The following is a 15562-nucleotide window of genomic DNA, read 5'->3' as shown; positions in this document are numbered from 1 at the left end:
AACCTTCCTCGGTTACTCAAAGAATTACACAACCATGTTCCGCATTTCGCTCACATTCAGAATCATTCACCGCCACCTCAGTCCTTGCTCTATTCACGGCTCCTTGAATCACCTCGTCTACACTTGCACCGAGTTACTTCACCATCCCGGACTCACCAACCGACTTGCCATCTTCCAAATTTTCAGTCGTAGCTCACTCTCAACAAACCCCGGCACTTATCTACAACTCAAACGACACTAATAGCTTTCGCTACACTCACCTATCGATGGCTCCGCAAATCACACTCTGACTGATCGATTATCCAACAATCACTGACCCGCAAGTCGAGTTCGCACTTTATTCCTATCGCGGCTTCTTTCACCGCGTGCCACCAGCACCCCCCACCAACCAATCCAGCAAACAACAACAACAACAAGCCTATTCATGACCCAATTCTCGTGCATGCGACTATCGGATAGTATAGAATGACAGAAGTTCACTTGCCTCTCGTGACTGGTTCGGTACTGTGCTGTGTCGGAACGAGGGAGAGGTTTCAGAGTTTCCCGGGGCTCCTTGTCGCGCTTCTCAAGCTCACAGGCGCTAAGAGAGTCGCCAGCGTTCAGTCTTGTACAGGCGGTGCAGTGTCGGATGGAGCAAAGTGAGCGGAGCTAACGAGGCGGAAGAACCGAAGAAAATCGAAGAAAAGTGAAGAAGATGGAGTCAGCGGAAGAAATAAGGAGAGAGAAAAAGATTGGAGGTTTTTCCCTTTTTTGCATCCAGCAAGAGAAGAAATGATGATGTGGCGTGAGAAGCAAGAGGTTGGGTGGCAGAGAATATAAACTAACGTGGCAAGGAGAGGGGAATGAGGAGATGGCTGTAGATGGCGTGGCATGAGGAGGGTGATGGCGGGACAGAATGGAAGAGGAATTGATTTCTTTTGGATCGGCAATTTCAAGGAAATTTCTCCCCCCCACTTGCATGTAAGATTTTAGTGGAAAATGGTGGCGTGGACAGGTGAACGTGGTAATAACTTCCATCGTGGCATGCAAGGAGAAAGATGACGGACTGGTGGTGTATTGTTGGCGGGAAGGATGATGGTGTGAAAACTAGGAAGAAGAAATTACAACATGAATTCGTACATACGAAAATAACGTGAACGGTTAGTTCATAAAATAACGATAACGAATGAAAAGATAGGAAATCGCAGGATGTCGTGCAGTGGTTGACATGGCGGTGTCCGGAGTTTCAAAGTTCCGAAGTTGACACTTTTCAACTTCTATAGATAAGTAGGACTAGCCACTACCTTGCATTCGTTTACTTTGTTCATTAAACGAACCGATGAAATTCGGGATGTCACAATAGGGGTGAGCATGGTTCCAGGTTCTAGCCTAGAACCTAAGAACCTGACTAGCGGGAACCTGTAGGTTCCAGGTTCCAAGTTATGCATGGTAGGTTTCAGGTTCCAAAAATTGAGGAACCTGTTATGACGGGTAGGTTTTAGGTTCTAGGTACGCGGAACCTTGAACCTGAAACCTAAACAAGGTTTTTGTATTTTTTTTTTCTTGGTTTATGTCTTCATGTGATCCTGCAGTATTTTATGGCGTTAGATGATGGGTTTATAATCTGAAATCACTAATTGAGCTTTCATTTTATGACTTTTTAATGTTTCATATTTTTCGTGTGTCTAAATATAAGTTGTGGTCAATGAATCATAGCAGCAAGTGGTAGTCATTCAAGGTAATGATTCACTACAATTATTCAATTAATAATATAGATAGAACCTAGGTAGAACTTGAAACCGACCCTGAAACCTATGATGGGATAGGTTCCAAGTTTCAAAAAATGAGGAACTTATTCTCATAGACAAGTTCCACCAAGTGGAATCTGTACGGAGCATGGAACCGCTCACTCCTAGTATCGATTCACGCAATGACTTCTCGGTTTAATTATATATATTTGAACCGTAATACCAGGAAAACTAGTCTTTTGTATTCTCTTTGGTGAATGACAAGTTTGTTCAGTATTGTTGCGTTTATTTTTGTTTAGCTAAAAATGAAAATAAAAAAAAGAACCTGTTAGACCCTGGAATCTACCCTAGAACCTGTGATAGGGTAGATTTTAGATTCCAAGTTCTGACGGGTAGGTTCCAAAAAATAAGGAACCTATACCCGAAGGTAGGTTCCAGGTTTTAGGTGAAACCTGTAAGGAACCTAAAACCGCCAACCTCTAGTAAAACAGCAAGTTCCATCTTGAAAGTGGAGGTAACTGCCGGTTTTATGATTATTTCAAGGGTGAAGACCAATTTCAAGAGTTGGACTTCACAAGGTAGGGTAGATACGGTGATAATCCAGGACTCTTAAGAAAATCGGAACGAAATTCAAACGACCATGATGCATTCCTTCTTGTGAAGCGAGCCTCAAGATGATGACCATGGATTTCCACTGCCATTCCAGGATCACTCGAAGACATTTTGTCTTGATCATTACCTGATCCATTAACTTGTCCATCGAAGAGCTGGGTCCATACACTCATTTGTCGTCTTTCGTGACTGAGTCGGTATCGCACATGCGGGTGCTCTTCCTCGAAGCAGCTATCACTCTTTTGACAAACTAGCACCAGACTGATCTCCTGACAGCAGAGGAATCGAACCGGGAGGTGGCCTATCTAGAAGTGTAGAACCGTTTCACCAATCTAGTTTGTAATTAGTTTGCAGATTGAATGAATTGTGGGACTTAGTTTAGCACTGAAGAATAGATAGTGGGTTCAACCGCAAGAAATCAAAAGGTTGGGGACTCAATTGGTTTGTGGAAGTTTCCCACGATATCCTAGTCATTCTTTACCATATCTGCAACACATGTCATCCCTCGGGCAAAGGCAAAATCAGTCCCGGGCAAGGCTATTGGTCTGGACTGTTTTCATCACCATCGAGTACAGGGCCCGAGATGACAATGCGCCTCAATTTAAGTCAAATTTTTGTACCTTGGAATCGGATAGTCCATAGGTTTTTGCTTGTAATAACTATTACATCACCCCCTTGTGTAATTGATATTACAATCTGTCTGTAATAGTTATTTCCAGTTCAAGCTTTAAACAAGTCTAAAAAGATTTGAACTCAGAACTTCCTACTCTGATAGCATTTTTTTAGATTTTGTAGGATGACCGTCAACTGTTTTAAAAATTTAAGTTGCGGAATAAATGCGTGGTTTAAATATTTAAATATTCTAATAGACAAAAATCACATATTATATGATTGATAAAAAAATTTAAAAAAAATAAGTAACTAAAAAAATGTAACAAGAAGGAAATTGCATGAGTCTATGGTGATCACATCTTTACAAAAGACAAAGTTCACGAAAAGAAGGTACAGTTATCTAAGTTATCATGACCAAATCATTATATTATTTATAATATAATTATTATCTTAATCACTAATCATATTATAGTTGATGCCCAAATTTTTATTTAATTATTGTTTCAATCATACCACTAATTATGTAAAAATAATATTACTAATGCACATGTGGTATTAAACTCATGGATTTTAATTGACTATTGAAATCATAGTTACTATATTCTCTATATTTCTATTTAGGAATATTTTGAGAATTCTCATACTATTCCACGTTCATTACGCATGTCATTTATGAAACCAAATAGTGTAATAGGTATAACATTATTTAGACCAAATGGCGCAATAGTTACTACATCCATATTACATGGTAACGCAATAACTATTACATCATCACCGTATTCCATTACTATACCCAAACAGGCTATAAATACGAATACGATACCATTGTTACAAAGCTAGAGCTTAATAGTTTGGTTTTCTACGAGCTCCAAATCTTTATTTCCACCGCATAATCATAGACCCCCCATTATTTCGATGCTTTATCAATGGTATATCCATCTATTACGAATTTATGGGAAAAGTGTCAGAAAAGCCCTAAACCTTTTAATTGTGTTAATTTAGCTAAATTGACACTAGGTCAAAAGGTTTGAGACTAAATTTTTTTTTTCGACTAAAAAAAATTTTAGTCTCAAACCTTTTGACCTAGTGTCAATTTAGCTTTTCTGACTAATTTTGGTTGGATATTATTAACGTGGACACCATTTGGGCTATGTGGCACCGCCAACACTAACGTGAACAATTTCTAATAATATTTTAATATTTTTTCGATTTTTCTTTTTTCCTTTCTTCTTCCTTTTGCCGGTGACTAACCACCGACCATAGGCGATGGTTGGCCACCATCCATGGCCGAGCGAGCTGGCTTCTCCTGGCAACACCTGGCGAGGTCGCGTTGGCCTAGGCGAGGGGGGCCCTCACCTGTGGCAAGCAACGGCGACCCTCGCCTAGGCGAGGCCAACCTGCCCAACCATGGCCAGTGGCCGGTGACCGATCATCGGTAAAAGGAAGAAGAAAGGAGAAAAAGAAAAGAAAAGAAAGAATAAAAGAAAAAAAACAAAAATTATAAATATATATTAAAATATTAAAATGTTATTACAAATTATCACGTCAGCACTAGCGGTGCCACGTAAGCCGGCCTACGCCCACGCCAACAATATCCATCCAAAATTAGCCGTAATGACTAAATTGGCATGAGCCCAAAAGTTTGGGACAATTAAAACTAAATTTGCACAATTAGAAGGTTTAGAACTAAATTGACATAAATGTAATAGATTTAGGATTTTTTTGATATTTTTCCCATGAGTTTATAGCGATAAGAACAAGAAATTAATTTTAAAAGAAGAAGAAGAAGAAGACTAAAACAATGAGAATATTGGGGAGCTGCAAAAATTAAAATGCGGCAGAAGAGAATCGGAGCAAGCAAGAGTCGTCGGCCCAACTTAAATTAATATTCCACGTCAACTATCCAATGTAGGTGTGGGTGTGAACATTGACTTTGACCACGAGAAATTTAATTTCCAATTGAATGCACAAAGATGGGGCCGTACACATTAAAGTGGAATCCACAATCGATAGACGTCATCATCTTGTTCTCTCCAGTCAACAAACAAAACCTCAACAAGTCAAATGAAGATTAATATGACGCTGACGCGCACTAAATCTGCTCCCCGCGATTACATAGAGAGAGATTGCTTTTCCAGCTTTCGTACTCTATTTATTTCGTAAAAAATAAATAATTTAAAAATAATATATTTATAAAATAATATTTTATATCGCTTATAAAAATAAATTAATAAAAATATTTTTATCATTCATGAAGATATCTAAACATAAGCTATTGACTAACTATTTCAAAAGGTTAATTTAAAAAAAAAACATCAATTTTATCTTGAGTGATAATTTTGGCTCAAACTCTTTTTTGTCTCAATAAAATTGTCAACTTTTACTCTAATCCCAAATCTGATCCTAGTGATTTGAAATTTTCAAATTATGCTAGTTAGATTTGGTATTTAAGTGAAAGTTGGTGATTTTTTAGGAAATAAAAAAAGTTCGGACCAAAATTATCACTCAAAGTAAAGTTTGTGCTTTTTTTGTAATTAGGCCCTATTTCAAACGATATAAATAATCGTTTTTTAAAAACATAAAAAATATAATTTTTTGAATCATTATATGTATGATGCTCTGTTGTTAAAGGGATTGAGGGGTATGGATGCTAGTATCACAGGTGCGGGGTTCGATTCTCGCGTTTTGCAAGAGGCAAAGCAAAAGTCAGAGCGTGAGAAAGTTAGAGATAGAACATACAAAAAATAATAATAAAAGAATTATTTAATTTTTACTAAATAAATGAAATGTTGAAACTTTCTTTGTCGTTTTGTTCTCCTAACATGTTAGCCTTGCTTTTTGCAGCTGCGTGAAAGGCCAACTTCCTTTCCCTCTAGAAGGCTAGAAAAAGAAGATTGGAAAGCAAAGGCAGACGTGAATACACAAAGCTAAAGCCGAAAGCAGAAGTGCGAAGTAAAGTGCTTATGCCTGATTGGGCCGATGTCCTACTCTCCACAACATCGGAATACAGTGAAAGAGAGAGCACTCTTAGAAAACCTTAGCCCCATACTTTAAAGGAAAAAATGACCTAAATAATTCATGAATTTTGGCACGATTTACATTGAGGTCTCTGACCTTTTAATTTATTCGATATGGTCCATGAACTTTTGGCACATGTTCAATCCAGTTACTGAATTATATGAAAATATTCAATATTGTCCCTTAACTTGAACTAATGGAAGGATAATATTGGACATTTCATATGGTCTAGTTCAAGGACCATATTGAACAAATTAAAAACTCATGGACTACACTGCACATTAGGTTAAAGTTTAAGGACTATATCGAATAAATTAAAAGTTCATGGACGATATTGCACATTGAGTCAAAAGTTCAGAAATCATTTGTGTAATTATCCCAACTCCAAAAGAGTATACCAATCAGTCAAACTTACCCACATTGCAAAGGGCGGACTCCTCGCACCCTTTGGGTTGATTGGCATAAGAAAAAATAAAATAAAATTACGATTAACAAAAAGATTGATGCAATGCTAGCTAGCAATTATCAGATTTATCAGCCCAAGAGTAAAGTCGTGAAATAACTAAGCACAACAACTAAGATTGGGTGAATTGGTTGTTCTTGAAAAGTATAAAAACTTATTCCTGAAGGACCTGTACAATGTGTTGCTAGAATGGAAAGCAGTATCGCTTATTAAATAAATATTCGAGGAGTTAAGAAGATTGAAGAGATGCAAAACAAATTTACGACAATTCGACCCACTCCATCCTCTCAGCTCCAACAGCCTCATTCTGTTTGAGTGTTACTTGCTTTAGTTGTGGCACAAGATCTCACGTTGGAGTAGGTAGATGTGAAAACTAGCATTTTGTCATGGTGCATTAAAGGAGAAGACTATACGAGGCAGTTAGAGGGATTTGCTATTCAGGGTAAAGTTGACCTTATTTGCTTATCAAAGAAATATCTTTTATGACTAGTCAGGACCTTTCGAAAAGTCAGTTGAATAGAAATTTACTTAGAAAATTAGAGGATGCGTTTTTTATTCATCTCTTTTTATAAGGAAAACTACCCAAAAAGTCCTAAACTTATAATTCAATTATAAATCTTTCAATTTGACTAATTTTGTATGATTACAAAATTTGCCGATTGAGTTCTTACTATATCTGATGCGGACACTAATCATCTTACGTGGCACGATTGGAACTGACGTAGATAATTTTTATAATTTTTTAAAAATTGAATTTATTTTTTTTTTCTTTTATTTTGCCAAGTGAGGGTCATCCATTGGGTGAGGGCCAGCAAGCCCATGTCGGCCGCAAGCAAGGGCGCGAAGGCCCTACCCCAGGGCCATCGTGGCCCTTGGCAAGGCCTTTGCGACCAACAAGGGCCCTCACCCAGGGTTGCTAGCCATAATGAAAATTAAAATAAAATAAATTCAAAAACAATAAAATAAATTCAAAAAAAGTTTTACAAATTATAAAAATTTTCCACATTAGTACTGATCGTGCCATGTAAGACAATCGACATTTACATCCACAATTTCTGGCCAAAATTGGTCAAAATGACTCAATCGACAAATTGTCAAAAGTTTATAACTAAATTAATAAAATTTAAAAGGTTTAAAAATGCAATATATATGATTTTTTCATTTTTATATGTTATTCAAACTTTAGCTGCAATTCTCTGACCGAAAAAAAAAAAAACTTTAGCTGCAATTCCATCTTGACAAGAAACAGCTCTTTCGTGACAAAACAAAAAGACGTCCGTTCACACTTCAACTCGATCTGTAAAGCACATCAAATCAAATTGATTTGGTCACGTCCCAAGAAGATTCTCACTAAGGTCCGTACGTTGAATGCACTCGACTTTCCGTTATGTTGTACATCCGTTAGCTGTGAAATGTCCTTATTAGCTTGGCAATATAATTGGAGTACAAAATGAAGGAAATTGCGGTTACATCCGCCCCCATTTTGCATGATTAATATATGGAATGCGAGTAACATGGGAAAAGTTCTTTAAATTTACAAGTTTTCTTTTTTTTTTTTTAATCAAGTACATTCGATTGTTCTAGCAACTTGAAGGGGAAGTTAGATGCATTGGTGTTAATAAAAATTTGATGTTTGAAAATAGCCAGTGCTGCTATAGCACAAAAAACTATTGAAATTTTGTTTAATTGTATCTTGAATTATCAAATCGGGAGATCGAGATCGAGAGAGTTGTTTATAAATACGACATAGTATTGTATCATCAATCCGCAATCATTGAAAACAAAAAAGAAAAGGTTGACTAATTGATAAATCTCAATCGGCAGAAGATGCAACATAAACGATACATTGTTGGACACTTGTACAATATATCATCGCACCATACAATATCAAATGTCAGCTATTTGATGGCACATATCGACAAAAAAAATAATCAATTGCTTGATAATTTTTTGAGGTTAAATGACACAAATCCATATATTATTAGGGTTAATACCACAAAAACTACAAACTGGTACACCTGTAACAAATTTATCTCAAAAAAAAAATTTGACCATAAAAAATCCCAAACTGGTACACCTGTGACAAATTTATCCTCATTTAGCTTCCATCAAATTTCACCTTTAAATTTGCTGACGTTGATGGCACATGGTGATGTGGCGTGAAATCCATAGTGTAAATACTATGAAAAACTCCAAATTTGTTCGCTAATGGAGGGTAAATTTGTCATAGGATTATTAGTTTGAGGTTTTTTATGGTCAAAAAATTAGTTTAGGGTAAATTGTCACATGTATACTAGTTTGGGGTTTTTAATGGTCAAAATATTAGTTTTGAGTAAAATTGTCACAGGTTTACTAATTTTGGACTTTTAGTGATCAAAAAATTAGTTTGGGATAAATTTTCAGCTTGGAATTTTTCGTGGTATTAACCCTTTACAATAACATTCATCCTTGCGCATTAAATTTCTTCTTCCACGATGCGGTTCCGACCGGCGGCATCCACGCCGAGCACAAGGAACTCACTTTGTGACCCACAAGAATTCCGGCGAACCGAACCGTTACCACCACTAAAAGGAAGCTCATAAGTCATATGTACTGCAAAAATGAGGAGCCAATGGGATGATCACTCTGTGCTTTGTCCATTTGTGACCAAGACCAGCTTGTCAAATGTGTCGTCTCCACAGAAAATGAAAGTCCATCAGGCAAGAAAGCATGGCCACATCTCGTTCTTACGTATTCTGCACCTCTCGCCCATTATCTTTTGGCAATCACTCGTCTGGATGAAAACATTACCCCGAATTATTGTGTACCGAATTTTGCTTTATTTGTGTCGTTTTGGGATTATGTATTGGGTCGGTCTGTTTCCGGAAACATTCATGCTGCAGAATATGATTAATCAAGAGTATCATTTTCGCGTAAAATGACGTCATTTTCACGTATTTGGACTGGCTTTTAAAATGGAGTTTAGAGACATTTACCAATGTTTATTCCGTGGACTCAAGTAGGGATAAGCATGGTTCCAAAGTAAAATCCGAAACCGAAGACCTGGACCGGTGGGAATCTATTCGGTTCCAGGTTCCATCAAACCTGACACCTGGAACTGCTCACCCCTAAACTAAAATTCCAATCACATAAATCTTAGGTTTGGGCAGGACCGGGAGCGGTTGGGGTCCTTGGTCCTATTGCTGGAATATAACAACTCGACTTGGTCCTAATAGGTTAAGCCCTCCAAAAACAGTAACTTATCAAGATGTGTAAATTTGACTTGATTGTTCAAGTGCTTACTCGCAATTATTGGATCACTTTATAAAAATAATTCTATGCATCAATCTTAGTATCATTAGTTTTGGTATCAATTTAGGGGGCACCAAATGATGGTTAACATAATTACCTTCTGAAGACGCACTTAAGCCGCAGTATTATTGACCTTGTTCGTACTTTATACTACTTGGTAAGAGTGTACACTAAAATTGCCTTCAGCTGGTGGCCTCTCACCATCTAGGATGGCGGCAATCTGTACTTCACCTAACAATACCAAGCTTGTATTGAAAACTAACGTCTGTCTTAGTTATTTTAGTGATGAAAAGAAGACCTAGAAATATTTTTTGAGCAGACATTCGAGGGAAAAATTAAGAAAAAGGTTTTGCTAGAAGCATAAAAAATTCAAAAGAAGCGTTTGTGACCTAATTCTTACTCGAAAGCATTATATGGGGAGGTTACTTTATAGAGTGGATTTCCCACTGTAGCAGAATGATATAACCTTGCTAATTGGATCTCAGATTCTAATGAAACAAAATCCATGGTGGAGGTGCCGTAACTTGGAAATCAACCAAACAAATTTACAAGGGAAATGACAATCTTGCTGAACCAAAAGTCAACTTGGTTGAAGTAGATAATTCTGATGACGTAAATGTTGCGGTTATTTCTCATGCAATGTTGTGACTAATGTGAAGGAGCTATTAGTAAACATATACGTAAAAAAAAATGCTTTATCCTCCTACACTCAAATAGGGGAAGGATAAGAGATTATTTTTTTTAGTGATTCAAGAACTGCTCAAGTTTTCGGCAAATTTCTTAGCATATGTAATGTGGTAAAGCAATCACTTAAAGATGGAATTTTGTCCATTGATATTTGGCCAATCCTCTGACTATTCATCGAGGAGAATGGGACTTAAGCCAGTTGAGAAAAATCAATGATAACAATAACCCAACCTATTTGATTGGCAATTCTAAGAAAATCAACCGAGATGGTAACAAGTCGATTGTTGACTTAATGATGCGCTATTAAAAATTATTGTCCCTCCTATGGTGAGAATAATGCAAGACTGCAATGAAAGAGGGGTTGGGTTAAGCTCTAAATGATGTGTATTACATTGCAGCATACACTTGATAAGATCACCTATATATAAGTATGGAGCGGGGCCACTCCTATGAGAATTTTGGCAAAATCTTCGGAGCACTTACGAATAAACCAGGCATGCACACGACCTAGTAGCACAGAACCGCACCGAACAACAAAGCAATATACAAAAATTAAGCTGAAGTATATGTTAGGTACTTTCAAAAAAATAAAAGGGTTAATACCATAAAAAACCTCAAATTGGTATACCTATGATAAATTTACTAAAAACTAATTTTTTGACTACCAAAAACCCCAAACCGATACATTTATGACAAATTTACCCTTTGTTAGTTTTCGTTAAATTTTACTATCAAATTGCCAAGTTAGATGATATGTGAGAGATTACGGGTGTACTGATTACTCTCAGTTTATCACATGTGTACCAATTGTGATTTTTCGTAATATTAATCTAATTTAATAGAAACTAACGAAGGATAAATTTGTCACAAGTGTACCGATTTGAGGTTTTTGATGGTCAAAAAATTTAATTTGGAGTAAATTAATCACATATATAGCAGTTTGATGTTTTTCATGATATTACCCTAAATAAAAAGGGAAAAGTGCCAAAAAAGTCCTAAACCTTTTGCATTGGTATCAATTTAGTCCTAAATCTTTTTTTTGTGTCAATTCAGTCCTAAATCTTTTTTTTGTGCCAATTCAGTCCTAAACCTTTTGCATTGGTGCTAATTTAGTCCTAAACTTTTTATATTTGTGCCAATTCACTCCTAAACTTTTTATATTTGTGCCAATTTACTCCTAAACCTTTTGTCTTTGTGTCAATTCAGTCATTTCAACCAATTTTGACCCGATTTGCTGACGTGGACGCCGGCCAGCCGGCAGCCAGTTACTGGCGCTGACGTGGACAACTTTAATAATATTTTTTTATTTTTTATTAATATTTTTTTCTTTTTTTTCCTCCTCCCCTCCCTCCTTCCTTCAGCCGGTCGCCGAACTGGCGACCGGCCAGAGGCCAGAGGCCTGTGCCGGCGAGGCTCAACCTCACCGGCCACTGGCGAGGTCGGGCCTCGCCCAGCCGCTGGTGAGGCTCGCCCTCACCAGCGACGGCTAAGGCGAGCCTCACCATGGCTAGGTGAGGCCGCCCTGGCCAGTGGTCGGTGAGGGCGAGCCTCACCCATGGCGGGCGAGGTCGACCTCGCTGGCCTCTGACCTCTGGCCAGCCGGACTGCCTCGCTGGCCTTTGGCCTCTCGTCGGTCGCCGGTTCGGTGATCGGTTGGAGGAAGGAGGAAGGGGAGGGGGAAATAAATAAATAAATAAATAAATATTTAAATATTATTAAAGTTGTCAACGTCAGCGTCGGTGACCACCGGTTGGTCGGCGTCCACGTCAGCAAAATCCGGCCAAAATTGACCGGAAGGACTAAATTAGCACAAAAGCAAAAGGTTTATGACTGAATTGACACAAATATAAAAAGTTTAATATTAAATTGACACCATAAAAAGGTTTAGGACTGAATTGACATAAATACAATAAGTTGAAGACTTAATTAGTATCAAAAAAGGGTTTAGGACTAAATTGACACTAATACAAAAGGTTTAAGACTTCTTTGGCACTTTTTCGCAAATAAAAATATGCAAAATGTCACTTGGTGTAAGGTGGGCTGTGTGTTTTTGATATTTTCGTAATTTTTGGGTGTTCGGGGGTTCTCTATCTGTTGTGGAAACCATAGAATTTTGTCACCCTCGGAATCGCAACAGTTCCAAAACTCTAGCGTCACGAGATTCTCTCCACCTCGTGATCCGGGCCACACTGCACACGTTCCAAAAGCCCCCCCCCCCCCCCAGTCATTGCACCTCTCTTTCCAAGCCCGCCAGTCATTGCACCTCTCTTACCAAGGCAACAAACAAACAAAACAAGAAGAAAACAACCCGCGATCTCTGGGGCGACCATGCCATTCCTCACATGTTGCTCACCTCAAGAAAGGCTCCCAATTTACATAAACAAGAAATAACAAAAAGAAGAAGAAGAAGAAGCAGCTCCAAAAATGGACCCAAATTTAATAATCTACGCGGACGTAAACCAAAGAAAAATCGCCACCTCCCTCTCCAATCTCAATCTAGATAAAGAGAAAAATGAAAAGAAAAACATAAATGTTCATCTTTCAACTTCATGTGAATTATGAAAGAGAAGACAAGCAGCAACACTAGTAGTCATCTCCAACACCCAAAACCATCCACCAACTCATCAAATTATTTCACACATCACCACCTCCAAGACCTTACTAAAAATTAACCTAATCACATCTTCCTTTCTTTTTTTTTTCAACCTAACAATAGTAGAGAACACCACAACAAAAAAGAAGAAGAAGATGGCAATTGACATATAGTAATTTTGAGAAGAAAAAAAATTGCACATCTAAATGCTTAGCGTTGCGGAAGCGGGTTCCACTTTCCTCAATTGGATCCCGTTCTTCTGCGATTCGTCCTCTTCGTGGTACACGTAGGCGAAGCCGCCGTGGCGGGTCAGATCCATGCCCGCCATCTCGTCCTCCGCCGAGATCCGCAGCAGTTTCAGCTTGTGGAGCACGAAGAACAGCGGCCCCATGGTGGCGCTGACCCACCCGGTTATCACCAGGATTTGGATCACGTGCGCGGCCAGGAGCCTCCCGCCGCCGCCCATGAGGAGCCCGTAAGGGCGGCCCGTCCCGTAGACCTGGGCCACGTAGTCCTCCGAGGCGAAGAGCGCCGTGAAGAGCACGCCCCACGCGCCGCACCCGCCGTGGAGCTGCGCGGCCTCGAGCGGGTCATCGAACCTCAACTTCTCCGCCAGCTTGTTGCAGCCGATCAGCACCCCGGCGGCGACGAACCCGCATATGATCGCGGCCCAGGGCTCGACCACTGAGCAGCCGGCGGTGATGGCGGCGAACCCGCCGAGGAGGCCGTTGCACACGTCGGTCACGTTCCAGTGCCCGGAGAGGAGGCGCTTCCCGAACAGCGTGGTGAGCGCGGCGGTGCAGCCGGCGAGGGTGGTGGTGACGGCGGTCCGGCCGACGGCGCTCCACTGGCCGTAGTAGCTGCCGCTGGCATACGGGACGAGGATCTTGTTGAACGAGCCGGGGTTGAAGCCGTACCACCCGAACCAGAGGAGGAAGGTGCCGAGGACGACGAGGGAGGCGGAGTGGCCGCGGAGGGCAACGGAGCGGCCCGAGTGGTCGAAGCGGCCGATGCGGGGGCCCTCGATGAGGGCGCCCCAGAGGCCGGCGATGCCGCCAACCATGTGGACGACGCCCGACCCGGCGAAGTCGATGACGCCCGACCCGAACAGCAAATCGCCCGAGTTGAAGGCGCTGGCCCACCCGTCCGAAGACCAGAACCAGTGGGAGACGACCGGGTAAACGAACCCGGTCAAGAAGGCGGAGTAGATCAGGTAGGCGACGAACTGGGTCCGCTCGGCGATGGAGCCGCTAGTGATTCCGGCGGCGGCTATGGCGAAGGCCCACTGGTAGAGGAAGTTGCTGTAGTCGATGGTGGGGGAGGGGACCTTCTTGAGGCCGAAGAAGTGGTGGCCGATGAAGCCGTTGGAGGGGGAGCCGAAGGCGAAGGCGAAGCCGAAGAGGTAGTAGAAGAGGCCGCCGGCGGCGGCGTCGAGGACGTTGGTGAGCATGATGTTCATGGTGTTCTTGGCGCGGACGGAGCCGGCGCAGAGCATGGCGAAGCCCAGCTGCATGGAGAAGACGAGGTAGGCGGAGAAGAGGAGGTAGGTGGTGTCGACGGCGTAGGAGGTGTCGGAGAGGCGGTCGGAGACGGCGGAGAGCTGGCCGCAGATGTAGGAGGCGGCGGCCGCGGCGTCGGTGGCGTTGGGGCCGAAGAGGGGGGCGAGCTGGTCGGCCGAACAGGTGGCGGCCGAAGCCATGGTTGATCGAGAGCGAGAGAGCTAGGGTGTGGGTGTTGTTGAGAGGAAATCAGGGGAGGGACATTGGTTAGGTGTTTAAAAGGAGGGCGACTGAGTCTGAACGAGGAGAGAGAGAGAGAGAGAGATGCCGACTTTTACTCCGCACGAAAGGAGACGAAGAGAAAAAAAAAAAAAAAAAAAGAGAAGATGAAGCTGCGCAGAAAGAGAGATATACTAAAATAACATATGAGCCGCGCCATTTCCACATCTTATGTAACTAAATCCATCCAATTTTCATAAGAAAAATACAAAATTACCCGCAATCATTCCATTGCAATTTAAGTGATCGCCACAAAGTTATTAATTTTCCTTTATTGCAAGTTTTCCAATATATCGAAGGCACTGCATTTTTTCCATTATTAAATTTTACTTCCATAAAAATTAGTTTTGTCGGAAAAAAGAAATTCCCAAGAAGCCTGTTCTTTGCTATGTTGTCGAGCGAATTTAAGGATAAATTATCAAGTAAAATCTAATTTTTTTTATATAGACAATTCTTTAACATGATCACTCGTTAACAAATTTGCACTTTTATTTTTATATATAGGATGATGAGATGAAGCAAAACAAAAACTTTTTTTGAAGATTTTCTAAAATAAAATGACAATTAAGTTCTCCAACTGAAAACTTTAAAAGATGGAATTTAATTAAATAAAAATTTGCATAAAATAAATTTTTTTTTAAAAAATGCCGATTAAATCTCATTATGTTGAATTGACTGAAATTAATATCATCCACGAAGTGTTTAAGAAAAAAAATGTCAAGATGCCTCACTGTGCGTAATATTTTTAGTAAATTCCTAGACATTCCATGATGCCTTACAT

The 15562-nt window shown here is 40.1% G+C and overlaps 1 protein-coding gene across 1 annotated transcript; it reads right to left on the bottom strand.

The window, feature by feature from the left end:
* Positions 1-13005: 13005 nt before the first annotated feature.
* LOC115679827 (ammonium transporter 1 member 1) lies at positions 13006-14843 on the bottom strand. Its single transcript, XM_030603538.2, has one exon. It carries the CDS (start codon positions 14700-14702, stop codon positions 13206-13208), a length of 1497 nt encoding a protein of 498 aa, XP_030459398.1. The 5' UTR covers positions 14703-14843; the 3' UTR covers positions 13006-13205.
* Positions 14844-15562: the final 719 nt, after the last annotated feature.

The sequence above is a fragment of the Syzygium oleosum genome, unplaced genomic scaffold (assembly GCF_021117445.2).
Source record: "Syzygium oleosum isolate NSW1041296 unplaced genomic scaffold, Sole_v2.1 Sole_v2.01, whole genome shotgun sequence".
NCBI classification, from domain to species: Eukaryota; Viridiplantae; Streptophyta; class Magnoliopsida; order Myrtales; family Myrtaceae; genus Syzygium; species Syzygium oleosum.
Note: the sequence above shows the minus strand (reverse complement) of the source record. Positions and strands in the feature narration are given on the sequence as shown.